The sequence below is a fragment of the Alligator sinensis genome, unplaced genomic scaffold (assembly GCF_000455745.1).
Source record: "Alligator sinensis unplaced genomic scaffold, ASM45574v1 scaffold1839_1, whole genome shotgun sequence".
Classification (NCBI taxonomy): domain Eukaryota; kingdom Metazoa; phylum Chordata; order Crocodylia; family Alligatoridae; genus Alligator; species Alligator sinensis.
In genome coordinates, this window is record NW_005843486.1 from 12,281 (window position 1) to 31,437 (window position 19,157).

The 19,157-nt window shown below is 57.1% G+C and overlaps 1 protein-coding gene across 1 annotated transcript in view; it reads right to left on the bottom strand.

Moving 5' to 3' along the window:
- The window catches only part of LOC102386491, an 8,935-nt gene extending 4,384 nt beyond the window's left edge, over positions 1-4,551 (bottom strand). The window contains exons 1-5 of the mRNA XM_025195393.1: positions 4,406-4,551; positions 3,773-4,102; positions 3,002-3,301; positions 2,371-2,475; positions 1,782-2,156 (exon numbers count right to left, since the gene is read on the bottom strand). Of these exons, the coding sequence (XP_025051178.1) occupies positions 1,782-2,156; positions 2,371-2,475; positions 3,002-3,301; positions 3,773-4,102; positions 4,406-4,487 (1,192 nt within the window). The 5' untranslated portion in view covers positions 4,488-4,551. The remainder of the gene's footprint in view (positions 1-1,781; positions 2,157-2,370; positions 2,476-3,001; positions 3,302-3,772; positions 4,103-4,405) is intronic.
- Positions 4,552-19,157: the final 14,606 nt, after the last annotated feature.

The window sequence follows — 19,157 nt, forward strand, 5'->3', positions numbered from 1 at the left end:
CCGCCCCTTGTCTCTACACGATCCCTCCTGTACAGGGTCTAGCCATCTATCCCTGTGGTCCAGTCATGGGTGGAGTCCCACCAGGTCTCCGTTATCCCTATGACATTGTAATTGCTTGCACCGAGCAGGAGGATGAGCTCCTCCTGCTTGTTCCCCAAGCTCCTGGCATTAGTGTACAGGCAGGCAAGTGCCCCCTGGGGGGCTCCTTCCTTGCACACAGATTGTACCAGGGCTGGGGCAGGGGTGGGCTCCCTGAAGCGCCGTGATCTGCTGGCTTTGCAAGGGTTGCTCAGGGGGCCAGCAGTGGCGGTAGTGCCCCCGGCCCCCAGCGGGCTTAGTTTAAAGCCCGGTGGAGCAGGTCAGCCAGTCTGGCTGAGAAGAGCCTCCTCCCTAGGGGAGAGAGGGGGAGGCCACGCTGCCTCTCTCGCCAAAGAGCGGGCTGTGGTCATGGAAGCCAAAGCCTTCCTGACGACACCAGCGCCGCAGTCTTTGGTTGACCACGTGGATCCTCCTCTCCCTCCTCGGCCCATAGCCTGAGACTGGGAGCATCGGCGAGAACACCACCTGTGCCCCCAGACCCTTTAGCCCCGCTCCCAAATCCTTGTAGCGCCTCACCCCTCTTCCTTCTGGCAGAGCCCAGTCAAGCTCCACAGAGCCCTGCCAGCCTGGACCCTGCGCTCCTGCCACCACGCTTTGGGCCCCCAGTTTCTGCCCAGCTGTTGCTGCGGGGGTGTGTATGTGTGTGTTCGGGCTGGGTGGAGGGACAGGGTGAATGCGGGTTTATAGGGTGAGTTCCGCACAAACACCCCACCATGTGCATGCACCCAGGCCCCCTCGCACTGCTGTACACACAGAACCCCATACCCACACCCACTCACGCACACCTGCTACCCTCCCCTCACACACAGCCCCCCACAAACTTATACCTCATGCCTCCTACCCCCCACAATATACAAGAGTAAGACTTCATTTGAAGCTATTGTGCACAAATGCATATAAATCGAGACAAAAATATTTGTTGAAATCAAATGAATGAATGATGTAGATCAGTGCTCTCCACCCTTTTTAAGTAGGACAGCACCTTTGGCATTTAAAAGCAACCCAAGACCTACCAGGCCCCAACCCCCCACCCCAGGTAAGTCTGGGGGGTGGGAAGCAGGGGGCAATCAAGGCAGAAGGAGAAAAAAATTCTTTGGGGGCATGCATGTAAGTCTGCAGGGGAAGGGGCAGGGGGTGGGGAAAGGGCTGTGGGGTGGGGAGCAGGGCAGATGGAGGCCCCAGCCCTAGCCCCACTTCCCACTTCCTCCCTCACTGCTGGGGCCTTGATCTGTCCCCCCCACAATGGTGGTGAGAGAGGGAGTGGGGCTGGGGTAGGGGCAGGCCCTGCACAACCAGGGCATGGGACAGAGCCATGGGGTGGGGGGCACACACCCCAGGAGGGCATAGGGGGCATGTGCCCCAGGATCCACATGCCAGCTGGGCTGGCTCCCACTGCGCTCAGGCCGGATGGCGGTGGTGCTGGGAACGGGGCTACGTGGGAGGATGCAGGCACACAAAAATTCTCCATAGCCCCTCCATGGTCCTCTCTCCCAGCGCCACCACCACCAAGTCAGGCACAGCATGGCGCAGTCCCCCACTGTGAAGCATGTGGGGCTGCCTTCCAGCCTCAGCCCACCCTCCCTCCCACACAGATCCTGAAGTAACTGCCTACCCCTGGATACATCCCTCCCTCACAGCAGCAGGCCCTGGCCACACCCGAAAGTAGGGCGCTGGGCACTCACCCCACACCCGGATCTCCGGAGACACTCGCTCCTCTCTGATCTGTTTGGCCTCGTGGAGGAAGACACACCGGACCCGCGCCCCGTCGTCCTGCAGCGGGGGGGGGAAGGTCAGGGAGGACGTGAGGCGGGTCCCAGCTCTCGCCTCGGTCACTCTCCAGCCCGGGGGGAGGGCGGGGAACAGTGGCTGGTGCTCGGGGCTCTCCTGGTCCCCAGCGCTCTCAGGCACCGTCCTGTCCTCGCTGTGGATCCTCTCCCATGTCACGGCCACGTCCTCGGGGAACGTCCCCTCCATGGAGCAGCGCAGGGTCACCTCCTGGCCCAGCAGGCACCGCTCCGGCCCCTGCACCTCTGCGACATTGTAGGAGACCACCCAGCCTGGGGGACAAGCAACCAACACAGGACATGGGTCAGCCTGGGGTTGTCTGGGAGACACATCCAGTCTGAGGTCTGAGCTCAGGGCTGGGAGCCACAGGGTTGAAACCTGCCTGGAGACAGGCCTCTCCACCCCTGCATCACAGGTGTCCTCCCACTCCCTGGCCCATTCCTTCCCTCTGTGACCCTGCAGCCCAACAGCATCTTCCCACTTTACCTTTTCTTCTGTTTTTCCAGAAGTAAAAGGCTGCAGCAGCTGCAGCTCCTGCTCCAGACAGGGTCCCCAAGATGGCTCCAACCACGGTACCAGTCTTATCTGGTGCTGCACTCAGTAGCGAGAGGAGAGAAGAAGTCAGACCTAAGCTTGTAGCATTGTTTTGAAGGGAGCAGGGTCTTGCCTAGGACCCCTGACCCACCTCCCACCTGGAATTGCCTCCTCCCTCCAGCTGCCAGGGCAGGGCACAGGCAGGGCCTCGTCTCCCCTGCAGCCACCTCTGGTGCATGGCCTGACATATCCTTGTGCCCCAGCTGCTGCCCTCACAGTCATGGGTCAGAGTTTGCTCTGGGATGCTGGGGATCCCTGTGGTCCACCCATTGACTGGGAACATACGGGCCTGGACGCTACAGCCCAGGAGGACCCTTAAGGCCTGTGTCCCTCTGCTCCCTGGTGCTCCAGCTCCTCCAGGAGGGAAGGAGCATTCCCACTGGCTAATGCAACCCTAGATCATGCTGGTCGGCAGCTCAGCACTGCCTGCATGCTGGCCTGGAGCAGCTCTGTGCTACCTCGGGGAGGGGCACGGGAACTTCCAGAGTCAGGGCAGCAGGCAGGTCCCAGCACGGGCTCTCACCTCGGATGTCCAGGGAGACGTCCTCCTGCAGTGGCTGCCCCAGAGCCTCATGGCGGACGCGGCAGGAGAAGACACTGTCAGCATCGCTGAGGGCGGGAGTGAAGGTGTAGGTCAGGGTGAGGTTGAAGGTCCCATCTGGGTTCCTTTGGGGGCTGGAGCGGCTGGAGCCCTTCTGGACCTGCTTGTCTCTCAGCCACGCCACGTCCACGTCCTCAGGGAAGAACCCCCCCACGTGGCACAGGAGGGAGGTCTCGGTGTCAGCCACAACTGGTTGTCTTGGGATGTAGATCTTCGGGGCAGCTGGAAGGAAGGAGTCACTGTTGGAGTTTGTGTGATGCGTGTGCTGGTGCCCCTGCCAGGCAGGGCTGGCACTGAGCTGCTGAGACCACATCAGGCCTGGACCCTGTGTCAGCCCCAATGCTCAACCGATAGACCTCCCAGGCAGGCATCCCCAGGGCCATATGGGTCTGGGCCTGGGAGAGGACAGCACTGCTCGTGTGACTGGCAGCAGGAGACCATGCCTCCCCTAGCTAGTCCTGAATGCCAGGCTGTTTTGCCTGTTGTGTGAGGGTTCGCACTGCTCCTGGAGTGAGGGGCCCTGCCTGTGGCTGGGATTGGACAGGACCATGTCAAAGAGACCCCCGGTGTCTGAAGATCATTGCTTACTCACTTGCATGTGGCACAGGTCTATGCCTGTGTCTACCACCCACATACCCATGTCCAGCCCCAGCATTGTCCCAACCAAACCACGGGACCCTCTCAAGTCCTCACCGAGCAGGCGCAGGGTGGTCTCCCCCTGGTTCTTCTGAGCCTCATATTCCACAACACACCGGTAGACACCTTCATCTGACAGGGTCACCGTGGCCAGTGACAAGGAGGCATCTCCGCTCTCCAGCTCCTTCTCCGATGGCAGGCTGTCTCCAGGCTGGACATGGCTCCTGCCCTGCTCGTACCAGGACAGCTTCTGCTCCCAGAAATACCACGTCACCCGCAGGGTGTCCAGGACCACGGGCCCCCCGACATCGAACCGACACTGCAGCAGGGCCCCCGAGCCCACGCGGGCCGTGGAGGAGGGCGTCGTGGTCACCTGCAGCTGGGAACCTGCCCAGGGGAGAGGAACCAGCCGTGAGACCCCGCGGGGCTGGGCCGGCGCAGGGGAGAGGCTGCCCAGGACGGCACAGCCCGCTGCAGGGACCTGGTGCAGGGAGATGTGGGGCTGGGGGGGCAGGGGCCTGCTGCGCTCGGGGCCACGGGACTTCACCCCCACACGCTGAACTGCCCCCTCTCCCTCATCCGCACGCTCCTCCCACAGGGTTTGGCCAGGCTGCCCCAGGGCTCCACACCTGCCCCAGCCCCCGGCTGCCCCCACACCCGCACCCGGGGAGCAGCGGGACTGGGACTTACCGTGTGGGGCAGGGAAGAGGGGAGAAAGGAGCAGGGCCACGGGAAGGAGCAGGGTGCCCAGGCGCTGCATCCAGGGCTGCATCTGTCCCCCTGTCCTCACAGAGTCCTTGCTCCCCGAGGCTAAAATGGATTCCCAGGAACTTCTCTCTGGCTTTCGCTTTCACTTGGGAAGGGGCCAGCCCAGAGGCTGGGATAAACAGGCAAAGGCTCCACCTTGTGCTGGAGGCTTCAACATTTTTTATTTTTTTTTAAGGAAAATTTTTCATGTCCCAAGTCAAATCAGCCAAATCAATTCCAAATCCCTGTGAGCCATTCAAGAGCCATATGTGACCCTACTACTGGCAAGCATCCACCACCCCCACCTGGGGCTTCAGATACTTCCAAATCCTTCAGCGGGCATCCTATGTGCAGGCCCAAGCCCAGAGACTTGAAGTTTGGATGCCCCTGGGTTTCACTTGCCCCCAGCCTTATGGCTGCAGGAGGAAGCTAGGGCGGAGTCTCTCCTTTCAGTAAAGTCAGTGTGTAGCTGAGATCATCTCACTGGAAGGTGGCCAGTAGGATGCTAACTATGAGGCTCTCATAGGGAATCCTGTCCACAAGCAGACTCAGTGCACCGCACACCACACAGAGCCATTATAAGGCACCTTCCTTGTCAGCCATTTATAAGGCACCTACCTCTGCCACCATTGTGGTATTTCCCCGACCCTGGAAAAACCACTTCTGTGCTCACAGTATTTCCCCAAAGCTTTAACATGCCAGGAGTTGAGTGAAGCTTGGCCCTCGCCCCTCTGCAATGCCCTGCAGCTTTGACCACCGATCCTTGATGGTGCAGGACAGGTCTGGCATGGGAACCTCAAGTCCCAGTCCTGGGGTGCATGACGCCGAGATACCTGACTCTGAGACGGCCTTTGTCCTGGATTTGCAGTATCGTGCAGGGATTCAGATTTCTCCTTGCAGGCAGGCAGCGTTCCAGGCTTCAAGGGGCTGCGTGGGGCTGCCGAGAGTGGGATGCAAGGGGCGTAACATACACATACATGTAGCCAGGGAAGGGCCAGGCAGCCTGGAGAGCAGCTCCCTGCAGGTTAGTCTGTGGGGGTGGGCATAGGTTGGGTGTGTGGCAGGGGCAGATTGAGCCCCCGCTGTGAGGGAGAGAGTGGGGCAGAGGCTGTAGGTGATGCCCAGCCAGGTGATGCATGTATCCTGGGACTGGGGTGGGGAGTGGTAGGAGCCACACGTGGCTCATCCAGAGGGCGTGAAGGGGGTATATGCCTCCCCAGATTTGCATACAGGGTGGAGGTAGATGGGAGCTGCTCATTGTGGGCTTGGGGCTCCCTGCCCTGCTGCCTTTCACTCAGGAGCCCTGTGCCAGCCTTGTACCCCCTGCCAACCCAGCAGCAGTGGTGGTGGTGGCAGTGTGGAGTTGTGCCCCTCACTGCTGCCAGGTGGGCAGGGGCTGCCTCTCCACGGCAGTAGGTGGGGCAGGGGGCTCTGCTCTGGGGGGGGGTGGGGGCAGAGGGGAGAAGCAGGCATGTGTCCACCCTTTCCATTTTGAAAATGTGGTCACCCTACTTGGCTCTGGGGAGCAGAGGGGAGAGTCAGCCCAGGGCCCCCCCTGCTCTGATAACAGGAGTCCTGGGCAGGTTTGGGTCTGGAGGGCTCTGGGGATCCCGGCCCCTCCTGCTTCCTGCCTGGGGATCCCAGCCCCAGTGCTGCCCGACAGCCCAGACCCACAGTCCTGGGCAGGGGCAAGGTGCACAGCAGGAGGGGCTGTGTGCATGCCAACCCCTGCCCCATCCCAGACAGAGACAGGTGGGGGAACAGAAAAGGCCTGGACATGGCCTGGGGGACGCCTCCCTTCCCCTGTGGCCAGGGGTCTCGGGACACTGAGACCTGGAGGAGCTGAGGGATGGGACCTCAAAGTGCACACAACCTCACATACCCACTCAGACACCGAGGTGAGTGGACTGAGGTTGGAAGGTAGGGGGATGGTAGGCAAGCAGCCTGCTAACTGCTGGTAACTTGGAGGTGTCATTCCCCCCACCTCCCACCCCCCCAATCTCTTGGGCTTTGAAAGAGAGAGAAAGGGAAGGAGGATTTAAAAAAAAAAAAAAATTATTTATTTGAGGCTTGCTGGCATCGCTGCCGAAGTGCAAGCAGTCCCAGGCAATGCAACCATCTTGTAAGGAAGAGACAATAGGAGGCTCTTGTGTGTGCGACAGCCCAGCCACTCTGACCTGTCCCTGCAGGCCTCTGCCTTGGAAGGGAGCCGGTGCCTGCCCACCTGAAGGGCGCATACAGCTCTGTGCAGCCCTGCACCCATGGGCCAGCCACACTCCCCTTTCCCGGCTCCCCCCAGCCCCAGTCCTCCTGGTCCAGCCGCAGACCAGCTGCCCAGCCTGGCAGGGGATGTAGCTGCTGTGAATGTGCAGGGCCTGGTGTGGCAGCGCGGGGCCACACTGACTAATGTGCTGTGAAGGGCTGGGGTTGTTGCCAGAACAGGGCCGGCAAGCAGCACAGGAGCAACTCAACGGAGCCCCTGCTCCACTGTGAGCCAGCAACATGGGGGACTAGCCACAGGGGTGGGGGCTGCACCGCACTGAAGACCTGTCAGGGGGGGTGTATATATGTGTAACCCGGGGGTGCTCAGAGATGTACCCCCTCTCCAGCTGAAGGGATCAGATCGGTGCTGAACTGCTGTGGGAGCTGTAGCTACCTGCGGCGTGCAGCTTCCCTCCTCTCCCTACACAGCAGAGACAGAACACCTGTCCGACTTAACTATCTATAATTTAATAAAACAGGGACGAGCCAGGACATAACATATACACAGGAAATGTAGGGACTATAGTTAATATAGGTACAGCTGGGTGCAAACCCTCAGGATACCTAGGAAGGATCAGGGAAGTAAAAAGTTTTGACAATAGTTATGCATGCTCATACTCTAGAAAGGATGTCAAGTGACAAAGCATGAGGCAGGGGTTTGGGTTGTAGCCGTGTTGGTCTAACGACATAGGCAGACAAGGTTCCTTGGGTGAATTTGCTATCTTTTATTAGACCAACCCAGATGGTTGGAGAACAGTTATTAAGCAAGCTTTCGGGTTCAAAACCCCTTCGTCAGGCTCAGGAAGCTGCAGCAGTTGGTGTGTGCTCTTCCTGGATGGGATGAAAAGTAAAGAAGCCAGGGGCGAGGCAGGAGTTCCCAGATATGAAGCACAGATCTCACAAGATTTGAGGCACAGAATCTATGCACCCCAGGGGGGAGGAGGAGGTGAGGGGAACTCTCCTCCCCGGTGGGGATCCCCTCTTCCCTGGCAACTCACCCCTCTGGTGCTTTGGCTGGCACTTGAACCCCAGGGCCATCCACGTGGCAGGTGGAGTTTACCACAGAGCCACTAGTGACCAAGCTACTGCCTGTGCCCCTGGGGCTTCAGTTCCTCTGGGACCCTCCGTGTGCTGCCTGCACACCAAGCTGCCCGGCCTCCTGCCAGGGGCTGCTGCCTGTGGCCTGGGGGCTTCGGCCCCTCTGGACCTGGCGCACACCGCCTGTGCACTGAACTGCCTGGGAGGTTGGAAACGCACCACACACTGCCTCTGCACCGAGCTGCAGGGCCACTTCCCCTCCGAGGCGGTGTCTTCTGGGGCTCTTCTGGGGGCAACTGCTCCGTCCCACTGGTCAGCTCAGCCCAGCTCTTCTTTGAAGCCCCTCTTCTCCATCCCCCATTGAACCAACTCCTGGGAAGTGGGTGCACTGCCCTTTTATTCTCTCCAGGTGACAAAAGGGACCAAGTGGGAAAGCGAGAGGGCTAGTTCTCCCTCTGGTCCAATTCTTCACTTCACCCCTGAGTATGGGTGTTCCCCTGCCATCACCTGGTAGTGGGGAAGGAAAAATTTCCCCATCAATCAATTTTGAACTTTTCCAAACCCACAGGCCAGGCTGCCCCCAGCAAGCCCCTGCCAGCAAGCCCGTCACATATGTCTATATATAGACATGTTTTAACAAAATTAATAAATTTTTAAAAAGCTAGCCCCCACCTCTGAATTTTTCCCAGGGGGGCCCTGATTGGCATGGGCCCCTGGACCTGGGCCCTGCAAACCCATGCATTAACCTGCCCCTGGTCAGCCCAGTGCTGTGGCCACCACAGAGAGGGTGTCCCCTGCTGCTGCTTGTCTCCACATGCTTCGATTCATTTGTACAGCCCACGTCTGACATGGGTGCCCAGTGACAGTGAGGTATCTCTGCTCTCCAGATCCTTCTCTGACACGCTTCCCCCAGTCTTTCGTCCTGCATCAGCAGATGCATGACGAATAGGTCCAAGGAGGTGATACTTCCCCTTTATTGGGCGCTGGTCAGACCGCAGCTGGAGTACTGCGTGCAATTCTGGGCGCCGCACTTCAAGAGGGATGAGGATAACCTTGAGAGGGTTCAGAGAAGGGCCACTCGTATGGTTAAGGGCTTGCAGACCAAGCCTTACGAGGAGAGACTAGAGAAACTAGATCTATTCAGCCTCCGCAAGAGAAGGTTGAGAGGCGACCTTGTGGCTGCCTATAAGTTCATCACGGGGGCACAGAAGGGAATTGGGGAGGATTTATTCACCAAGGCGCCCCCGGGGGTTACAAGAAATAATGGCCACAAGCTAGCAGAGAGCAGATTTAGACTGGACATTAGGAAGAACTTCTTCACAGTTCGAGTGGCCAAGGTCTGGAACGGGCTCCCAAGGGAGGTGGTGCTCTCCCCTACCCTGGGGGTCTTCACGAGGAGGTTAGATAGGCATCGAGCTGGGGTCATCTAGACCCAGCCCTCTTTCCTGCCTATGCAGGGGGTCGGACTCGATGATCTATTGAGGTCCCTTCCGGCCCTAACATCTATGAATCTATGAATCTATGAGTCTGGTCCTGGCCCTTGCCCGGGTCTGACTGTGCTATTCTCTCCTCCCAGTAATACCATGTCACCCATGGGCCGTGCAGGGTGACTGCTCCCCCAGCATTGACCAGCACTGCAGCAGGGCTCCAGAGCTCCAGCAGGCCTTGGAAGAGGGTGCCTGCAACTGGGAACCAACACAGGGGAGAGGAAGCACCCATGAGACCCCAGAGACCTGGCAGGGCTGTGCCAGACAGAGGAGAGAGGCTGGGATCTAGTGATGCCAGAGGCAGGGGGAGATATGGGAGTTGGGGAAGCAAGTGCCAGGGCCATGGGGCTTGCAGCCTCCCTTCTTGCCCTGCTTTCCTGGGGATTAGTGGGCTAGAAATTGCCAGGCCTGCAGAGAAGGGCTGAAAGGGACTTTAGATGCTCCTGGACCAATGTGAAATGCAAGTAGCTCCTTCTGTGCTTACTGCACAGGCACCTGCTGAGGCTGGATATCCAGAAAAATGTCTTCATGGTGAGACTAGTGTGGTGGTGCAATAGCCACAAGGGAAGGGAAGCCTCAAGGATGGGGGTCAGGTACTGGACTGGCATGATCTAGGTGCAGCAATGCCTGTGTTCTGCGCTGGGGATCTCTCAGGCTTCTGGGCTGTGCTGTTTGCCCTCCCCCGCCAACTTTCTGCTCCATGTGTTGGGGGGGGGGGGCTTGAAGCCTCCCTGGGAGGCACCGAGTGCTGGCTACAGCCGGCTGGGGATGGGGCCGGGCTGTGAAATGCTCCTGCTGGGACAAACCTTGGAGGGTCTTGGGTAAAGAGTCTTGCCCCTCTGCTCAAACTCAGATTGACGGTGCACTGGATGTAGGAAGGGATTTCTCCCTGGTCAGACTGGTCCAGACTGGGGGGGGTTTGCCTTCCTCTGCAGCTGGGACACAACTTCTGCCTGGGGTCTGTGGAGTGTCTACTGGCAATATTTCATAGAAGCAGCAGATGTGCTGCAGTGGTTCCCCTGCTTTCCCTGGGGCAGGTTTGGGTGTTTGGTCGGTGTTTTGTCAGGGTTGACAGTCATCTTATGTAGAGTTTAGACAGTAGCAGCAGTGTCGTCCTGGGGCAGCCCAGGGCCTTGTCCCCACGGCAGTGGTAGGAGATGCTCTGCAGGGAGCATCCCAGAACAGGGATCTGGAGAGACCCATCCTCACCAGTGCCGGGTTGGGGCTGGCAGAAAACTCAGCACTGCCCATCCTTGGAAGCTCTGCTCTGTCTGAGCCCTGCCCAAACCAGCTCTGCAGGGACTTAGGCCTTGTGCCTAGGCTGCTGGGCCTGGTGCCACCCACTGGGGGAGCCTGGGCACCCTCCACACCTCTACCCATGGAGCTGGAGTTGGGAGCCCCAGGGCAGGGAGAACCTGCAGGCCTTTGGAGCAGTAGTCTGATATGTCCGGTACTGCAGCCTTGGCTCACTTGTAGATCTAAGGGAATGATTCTTGCTGAGAGTAGGAAAAGTCCTATTTTCAAATCTTGCAAGAGTCCTGTTTTGCCTTTTGCAATCTGAGCCAGGCTGGCTGTGCCCCTCAGGGCCAATCTCAGTCCAGCCTGGCACCCAGCTGCACCCAGGCAGGTACAAGGGGCCCCAGGGCTAAGTCTCCACACCCGAGAAAATGCTGCACCAGAGGGAACCTGCCAGAATAACAGATGTGGAGCCTGACTGGGCCCCCTGCAGCAGACAACAGCTCAGCTGCTGTGGTAACCTCTGTGTCCCCCTGGCCAGCCCTGATGCTGCAGCAGATAGTGCTGGGAGTGGGGAGAGATGAAAACCCCTGCTTTGCTCCAGCTCAACACCCCAAACTGGTGTCACTCAGCCCCAAGCATAAGGTGCCAGGGTGGGTCTGCTGGGTACAAGTCTCTCCAGACCCCTGTTCCTAGACTCTCCCTGTAGAGCATCTCCTGCTACTGCCGTGGGCACAGGACCCCAGGCTGCCCCAGAAGGATGCTGCTGCTACTCTTGAGGCACAGCCCTTGCCCACCTGGGCTAGAGGCCCCTGTCCCAGGTGCAAAGCTTGCAGGGCATGGTCACCCCGCTGTCCCATGGAGCACATCCTGGCCTCAGGGCCCAGGAACAAAGGAGTAGGAGAGGCAGAGCCAGAGTCCAGCCCCACATCCCACCCACGGGCTCTCAAACCAGGGCCCCAGGCACTGGGCAGGTGGCCATGCAGTGAGTAGAGCCAGAGCTACTTGCCTTCTGTTGGTCAAGGAGATTTGAATGCCCTTCCTGGCCCTTCCCTGCAGACCTGGTATAGCATGCCCTGAGTGATGCTGTACCGCAGAATACACAATGAACCAACTGGGGCTTCCAACTTTATGTATGGGGTATTGGGGATTCAGGGCACAGGCCAACTGGCCAAAGAGAGAGAACAAGTACAGGTCAGTATGCAGTATCATGGTATCACATCACAGTATCACAGCATACATGCGAGGCTAGCAACAATCAGTCCTGCAAATGCACACATTTCACATCTTACATTCCCATCCCCACCTCCAGAGTCGTACCCTACAACCCAGCCCTAATCCCACTGGTGCCCTGTACAGGTCTCCAGGTCAGAAACCGTGTTTGTAGTCTCAGTCTGGTTGTGTGTCTCGCTCCCTCTTATTACAGCCGGTTGCTTCTTCTCCTCCCTCTGTCTCTGCTCCCTGCCAGCAGCTTATCTTGATTAACATATTCCAGGTCATCTCTGTCCCGCGTCACCACTTCCTTTTCCTCTTGCTGATGTTTGTGGGAAATGTAGGTAGTTACAGATTCACAGCCACATCATATACAATTCACAGTATATTATATTATTCCCCTTTTTTAATTGGATGCACCCCCACATCCACTAAAATTGCACTGGGTGCATCTACACATGCAATCAATGCACCTGAATTTTCTGCACAGAAAAGTAAGGTGCATTAAACTGTGTCCTTGCACACATCTAAACCTGCACCAATTGTGCTACCCATAGGAGCAGTTCAGTCCAGGGCTGCTCCTGCCCTGCTCTGCCCCCCTGCAGCTGCCAGGAGGAGCTCAGGAAGGGTGGTTGTTCTTAAAGGAAGCAAGGGAGACCATCCCAGTACGAGGGAAAAAGGGGAAAGCAGCCAAAAAACTTCCTTGGCTAAACAGCGAAATCCAGGGGAGCCTAAGGGCAAAAAAGAAGGCATGTAGGTGGTGGAAGCAGGGGGGAGCTCCCAAGGAGGAGTACACCTCCTTGGCCCACACTTGCAGGGAGGCAGCTAGAAAAGTCAAAGCAACTACAGAGCTGAGGCTGCCAACACAAATTAAAGATGACAAAAAGTCTTTTTTTCGTAGGGAGTAAAGGGAAGGTGCAGGCCAGCATAGGACCCCTCCTGAGCAAGAAGAAGCAATTAGTGACATACAGGGGGGACAAGGCTGAGCTCTTCAATGAGTTTTTTGCCTCGGTGTTCCTGAACAGGGCTCAAGATAAGTCTCCTAATGGGTCCTTAGATGGGCATCAGAGGGAAACCAACCCACCGACTGTCGATGCTGACTTGGTGCAGAGTCACTTGGATGAATTGGACATGTTCAAGTTGGCAGGCCCGGGCGAGCTGCATCTAAGAGTACTGAAGGAATTGGCTGGTGTCAAAGCAGAACCACTGGCATGGCTGTCTGAACGCTCATGGTACTTAGGTCAGGTCCTGGAGGACTGGAAAAGGGCCAATGTGGTCTCTGTTTTCAAAAAGGGGAGGAAGGAGGATCCAAGTAATTATAGGCCAGCCGGTCAGTCTCATCTCCATTCTTGGAAAGGTCTTTGAAAAGATTATGAAGGATCATATTTGTGGGAGTCCAGTGGGAAAAATAATGCAGGAGGGAAACCAGCATGGACTGGTAGCAGGTAGATCATGCCTGACCAATCTGGTTTCATTTTAGGACAGGGTCACAAAGTGCTTAGATGCAGGAGTAGAGGTGGATGTCATTTTCTTGGATTTAAGCGAGGCCTTTGATACGGTATCTCATCCCATTCTCATAAACAGATTAAGAGGCTGTGACTTTGATGTTAACATAGTTCAATGGGTGGCAAATTGGCTTAGCAGTCGCACCCAGAGAGTAGTAGTAGATGGGTTGGCATTGACCTGGAAGGATGTGGGTAGGACTCCCGCAGGGTTCAGTCCTTGGACCTGTACTCTTCAATATCTTCATCAGTGACTCAGATGTGGGCGTGAAGTGTACTCTGTCCAAGTCTGCAGATGATATAAAATTGTGGGATGAAGGGCACACACCGGAGAGTAGGGAATGATTGCAGGCAGACCTGGACAGGTTGGAAAAGTGGGCAGTACACAATAGGATGCAGCACAACAAGGAGAAATGCAGAGTGCTGCACCTATGGTGCAAAAATATCCAGCACGCCTACGGGCTAGGCAGTGACTCTATCAGCAGCACAGAAGCAGAGAGGGCTCTCGGAGTCAGCATGGACTCCAAGATGAAAATGAATCATCATTGTGACGAAATCATCAGCAAAGCTAACTGCACTTTATCGTGCAACAGCAGATGCATGACAGATAGATCCAAGGAGGTGATACTTTTCCTCTATGCGGCATTGGTTAGACCGCAGATGGAGTACTGTGGCGAGTTTTGGGCGCCATACTTCAAACAGGATGTTGATAGCCTCAAGAGGGTTCAGAGGAGGCCACTCATATGGTTAGAGGCTTACAGGACAAGAGAAGGCCGAGAGGTGACCTTGTGGCTACCTACAAATGCATTACAGTGGGCAGCAACGGATCGGAGGTGCTCTGTTCACCAGGGCGCCTCTTGGGGTAACAAGGAGCAATGGTCACAAACTGACAGCGAGCAGATTTAGGCTAGATATCAGCAAAAACCTCTTCATGGTAAGGGTAGCCAAAATTTGAACTGGGCTTCCAAGGGAGGTGGTGCCGTAAGGAAGCGGGGTACTCACCCCCGACCCGCAGGGGCTGCGGGGAATCCAGGGGTGAGCGGGCTCCAGGGGACTCCTGAGGTGGAGGAGGGCTCCGGGGCGGCGCACGGGCGGCGGAGGGCCCGCACCACCGGCACAGCTGGAGAAGAGCCAGCCCTAGGAAGGAGGGCAGCTCCCGGCCCAGACACGCGGAGAGCGGCCGCTGAGGAGTTAACGCGCGGGGCAGGCTCCCCACGCTGGAACTAAGCGAAAGGCTCGGGCGCTCTCCGGCTCCCGGGTGACTGTTAGCTACAGTGATTTCCGTCGCTAATGAGACGATTAGCGAGGTGAGCGCGACTCGGTAACCTCCAGCTTGGAATAAAATCTGCGCCGTGTGAGCTCAGCATCTGGGTGGCCTGTGGAGCCCTTGCAGCACTGAGCAGCTCCTTTCTTTCAAGCGAAGTCAGGGCGGGCGAGTCGAGGGGAGCCCGAGGCGGGCCCAGCCACCCCCGCACAGCGGCAGAGGTCGGTGGGATTCGGGAGCCTTCCCCGGGCTGCGTGCAGGAGCCGGGGCACGCCAGGTAGTGCGTGCACTCATCTCTCCCAGCGGGTTGGCCGGGGCTTCCCTTTGCTCCGGGGCGGCAGCAGGGGGAGGCGATGGGGAGCACGCACGGCCCGGCCCGGCCCGGCCCGCAGCTGCGGGGCGCAGACCCGTGCGGGGCTCCCTGCTGCCTGCGATCGCCTCCCCGTCTCCCACCGCCGGGCGCTGTGAGTAGGGAGTGGGGGCCCAGGGGGCAGGGTGCTGCAGTCTGGGGGGGCACTAGAAGAGGTGGGGGCACTGGGTTGGGAGTGTGGGGCACTGGCAGGGGGTATGGGTTGGGAGTGAGGGGTATCGGGGTGTGGGAGGGGGGGAACTGTTCATGGCAGTCAGACTGTTTGTCTCTGTGTCCATGTGCAGAATGAGCATGGGTGACTGGGTCCCCCAGCGGCCAATTGCCAACCAGGGTGGTCCCCCAGGAGCCAATCACTGAGCCAGCAGGGTTCTGCTTCCACGGGGTGCACAGCCAATATAGGGGCAGCAGAGGGGAGGGGTGGAGGGGGTCGCTGTGCACCAGCATGCACCCCCATGAGTCTCCACTGAGACTGAGTAGAGTGCATGCCCATCTGTGTGTGTGCGCGCACATTCCTGCATGTGCATGCATGCATCTGTGTTCATGGCAGAAGGGAAACGGTTTGTGTCTGTGCAGATGGTGAGCGACTAGAGTGCATGCCTGTGTGTGTGCACATGTGTACGTGTCCGTGCATGTCTGTTCATAGCAGGGAGAGTATTTGTGTCTGTGTGTCCAAGTGCAGAGAGGGAGTGGAGTGCGTGTCCACCTACATCCCTGTGTAAGTGCATGTCAGTGTGCATGTGTGCATGGATGTGTTTGTGTTCATGGCAGAGAGAATGTGGTTTTTGTTTGTGCAGAGAATAAGTAAGTAAAGTGTGTGTGGCCATAGCAGGACAGGGGGACGGGGATCAGGGAGAACAGGTAGGCATGTGCTTCCCTGCAGCCCAGCTCCCATGGTGGGAGGCAGCCTCCAATTTTGTGTTTGCCCAGGGCCTCAGTGCACATTAATCCACAACATGGGGTGGGGGGTAAACCCAATCGCAGACTAGCACTGTCACTGTTAATATTAATATGGTGCTTTATTGGGCCTCAGTATCCCAAGTCATGATCTCGCAGGCAGAGCACATTGGCTTTCTCCAATAGGATTCTTGCATGGCCCTCACTTGTTCTGGTCCAAGGTCACTCTGGCTTAACTTGAACTTGCAGTCCATTGGTAGTTCTCACCGAATTCTTCTCTGCATTGGTTCTCATCGGAGTTCAGTGTTCATATAGCAACTGACCTTTGTGATCTAGGTTCCTCCTGTAGGATGTTCATACAGGTCTCACGCATCCTGGTCAGTGCCTTGATGGGTGACTTGAGGTTTTGCTGACATGCTAGCAACACACTGGGATTTCACCCCTGTGGCTTTTACCCACTGCCATTCCCACCCAGACTCCTAATCCCACATTGGGACTCTTAAAAAGCCCTCCTCTTCGCTGCTCCAACTCTTCAGTCTACCAGTGATCAACATTTCACTTGTAGGAGCTACTGCTAGGTTATTCTCTACTACCACTCACGCACTCCCATCTGGGCAGCTGGGTGGGGGGTGGTGGAAAACATCATCCCACCAAGGAACAGTGGGGCGGGGTGGGGGTGAATAACGAAATCTCTCTCCCTGGGCTCGCCTGCCACGCCTTGGAATGATGGAAGAATAAGAAGTTAATTCCTCAATGGGAGAAGTGTAGTAAATCACCCCAAGGTGGGGTAAAAGAAAACTGGTTTAGTAGTGAATTCCCTGCAGGTTGTGAAGAACCCCGGCTGCTCTCACAGCTGGTAGTCTTCCTTTTGCCCTCCACCACTGTGCGGCCCACTCTCTTTTCTCTCTCTTGCTGGTACCAGTGGATCCTTTCTCCATGGGACCGTCTCTCGGCCCATAAGTCTCTCCTCTCTCTCTCTCACCTCCTTGCTTTGCCGGTTGCCATGGCTACCTCCACATGGTCAGCCCCTCTAATCAGCAAGATGTTCCAGCCTTAGGTTTGCAGCTCCTAGGGTCCCTGCTGAATGTCTCCGCTGTGCCCCAGGGGGTGAAAGAAACCCCCCTGCTGAAAACCACCCCGCCTGGACTTAAATCACTGCTGGCTCCTAATCGGTTCACGTTCACCCTGGTGCCATCCTTTCCCAACGTGTCTACTAAGTAATTAACTTTGCCCGGTGCCTGACCTGACTCTGCCTGGACTCGCAGCTTTGTAACATCAAAGGAACAGGGCTGTCCTTGCTCTGTTACAAACAGGAACAATCTACAAAAATGACACTGACCTGAGACATTGTTGAAAGTCAGTGGCTAACAAGGCATCTTGGGTTTCCAGCCTTCATTTTGAGGCAGTCACATGGCATCTGCGGTCTTGGAAGTTCATAGTTGTACTCCACTCCCCCGGGATTTGGTGCATCTCTCCATTGGCTGCTTTGACCACTAGCTTACGGAGTCAACATTTTCATTCCCCCTCGGTTGTGGCGCGCTCTCAAACCTGGCTAAGTACAAGGGACACCTGAACCTGAATCCTGCAGAAATTGGGAAGGAACCTCTTCTACCTTTCCTTCCAAGTAATACCCCAATCCTGAGGAAACAACAATTACTACCCTCTCCTGTAGGCCTCTGGGTGTATCGGCACCGGATGTGGCCTTCTCCACTGCCTGACTTACTTGTCCTGCCTGGAATGGCATCTTTACTGTGGGCAGCCCCTCCAGAAGTGGTCATGGCCACCACAGTGCCAACATCAACCAGCAGTCCCCTGCTGTAACCCTATCAGCTGTGGTCCAGGTGGGTCCCTTCTGGCACATCTGGTTGGGCCCTAACTCTCCAAAGTCTTCTGGATTTTTTTTTGTCTATTGTACCCTGAAGTTTTTGCATGATCTCTGTTATTACCTGCTGGGGCGTGTATTGTACCACCAGCTTGTCCTCTTTCACAGTCATATGTACTCGAGCCTCCGCGTCTTGGGAAAGTAGGCCCCCGTCTAATCTGCCAGCTCCAGTAAGTGGTTAGGTTTATGGCTGCCTCCAGGCTCTGGGCTTTTCCCTGACAAAATTTAGCATTCGTCTCCCCACTGCAGGTATATTTTATAAAATGGTCTCAGGCAAGTGTATCATGTATGTCTGAGCTGAGCTGAAGGAAGGCCTTTCCAGCTAATTGTCTGAGTGCCAAGCCAAAATCTTGTACTGACTTTGTGTCCTTACTCGCAGACTGAAAGCCATGCTGGCCCTGCCAAGGCCTGCAGCTGGGTTAAAAGGTCTCCCAACAGCCTCTATTAAACACTTGTAATTTTTCTTAATTTCACCACTGAGGCTGTAGTGGACCACCCCAGCCTTCCCTGGCAGTACCAGACCCAGGAAGTCTAGCTGGACAGTCTCAGCCCAACCATTTACCTTAACTGCCAGCTTGAATTTCTCATGCCAGGTGTCCCACTTCTGTTGGTCCCCACAAATGCACACATTTCACACCTTACATTCCCATCCTCGCCTCTGGCAGGATACCCTGTGAACCAGCCTTACCGGCTTTACTCTCACAGTTCCCTGTACAGGTCTCCAGGCCAGGAACCGCATTTGTAGTCTCAATCTGGCTGTATGCTTCTCTCCTTATTGCGCTGGCAATTTCCAGGCCACTGGTACCCAGGAAAGCAGGCATGCAAGGGCCAGGCCCAGCCTGGTGGGAGCCTGTCAGAGCTGGAGAGTGGTGATGCCTCGCTGTCCCTGCCAAGGGTGGCCGGGTCAGATGTGAGCTGCACAAGTGCATCGAAGTATATGGAAACCAGCAGCAGCAGGGGACACCTCCTCTGTGGTGGCCACAGCACTGGGTTGACGTGGGCAGGGGTGAGTGGCTGAGAGCACCCTCTTTATCCAATGGGGCAGATGCAGCCTACCAATAGCAGGCTCAGGGCTCCCTGCCCTGCTGCCCTTCCCCTGGGAGCCCTGCACCACCATGGTGACCCATCTCCTACCAGGACTGCAGAAGTGGGGTGTAGGTGTGCTCCCTCTGCTGCCAAGCTGGCAGGGGATGCATCGCTGTGGTGGGGAAGGGAAACATGATGAGGAGCTTCAGGCCTGCAGCAGGTGGCCTAAAACCACCACTGCCCCACTCAGCCCTTCTCTGGCTCTGCTGCCAGTGGAAGTGGGGGTGGGGGGAATGTGTCCCACCTTTACGTTTTGAAAAGGTGGTCACCCTAGTCGCAGCAATGGCTGGGCCAGTCCCAGTTCCTGTTTCCCCGCAGCCTGGCCCAGCCCCATGGGTCCTAATGGCTGTTTCTTCTCCCCTGGGCTGGTTCCCAGCTGCAGGTGACCACAACACCCTCCTCCACAGCCCAGGTGGGCTCGGGGCCCCTGCTGCAGTGTCGGTTCACTGTCGGGAGGGCCGG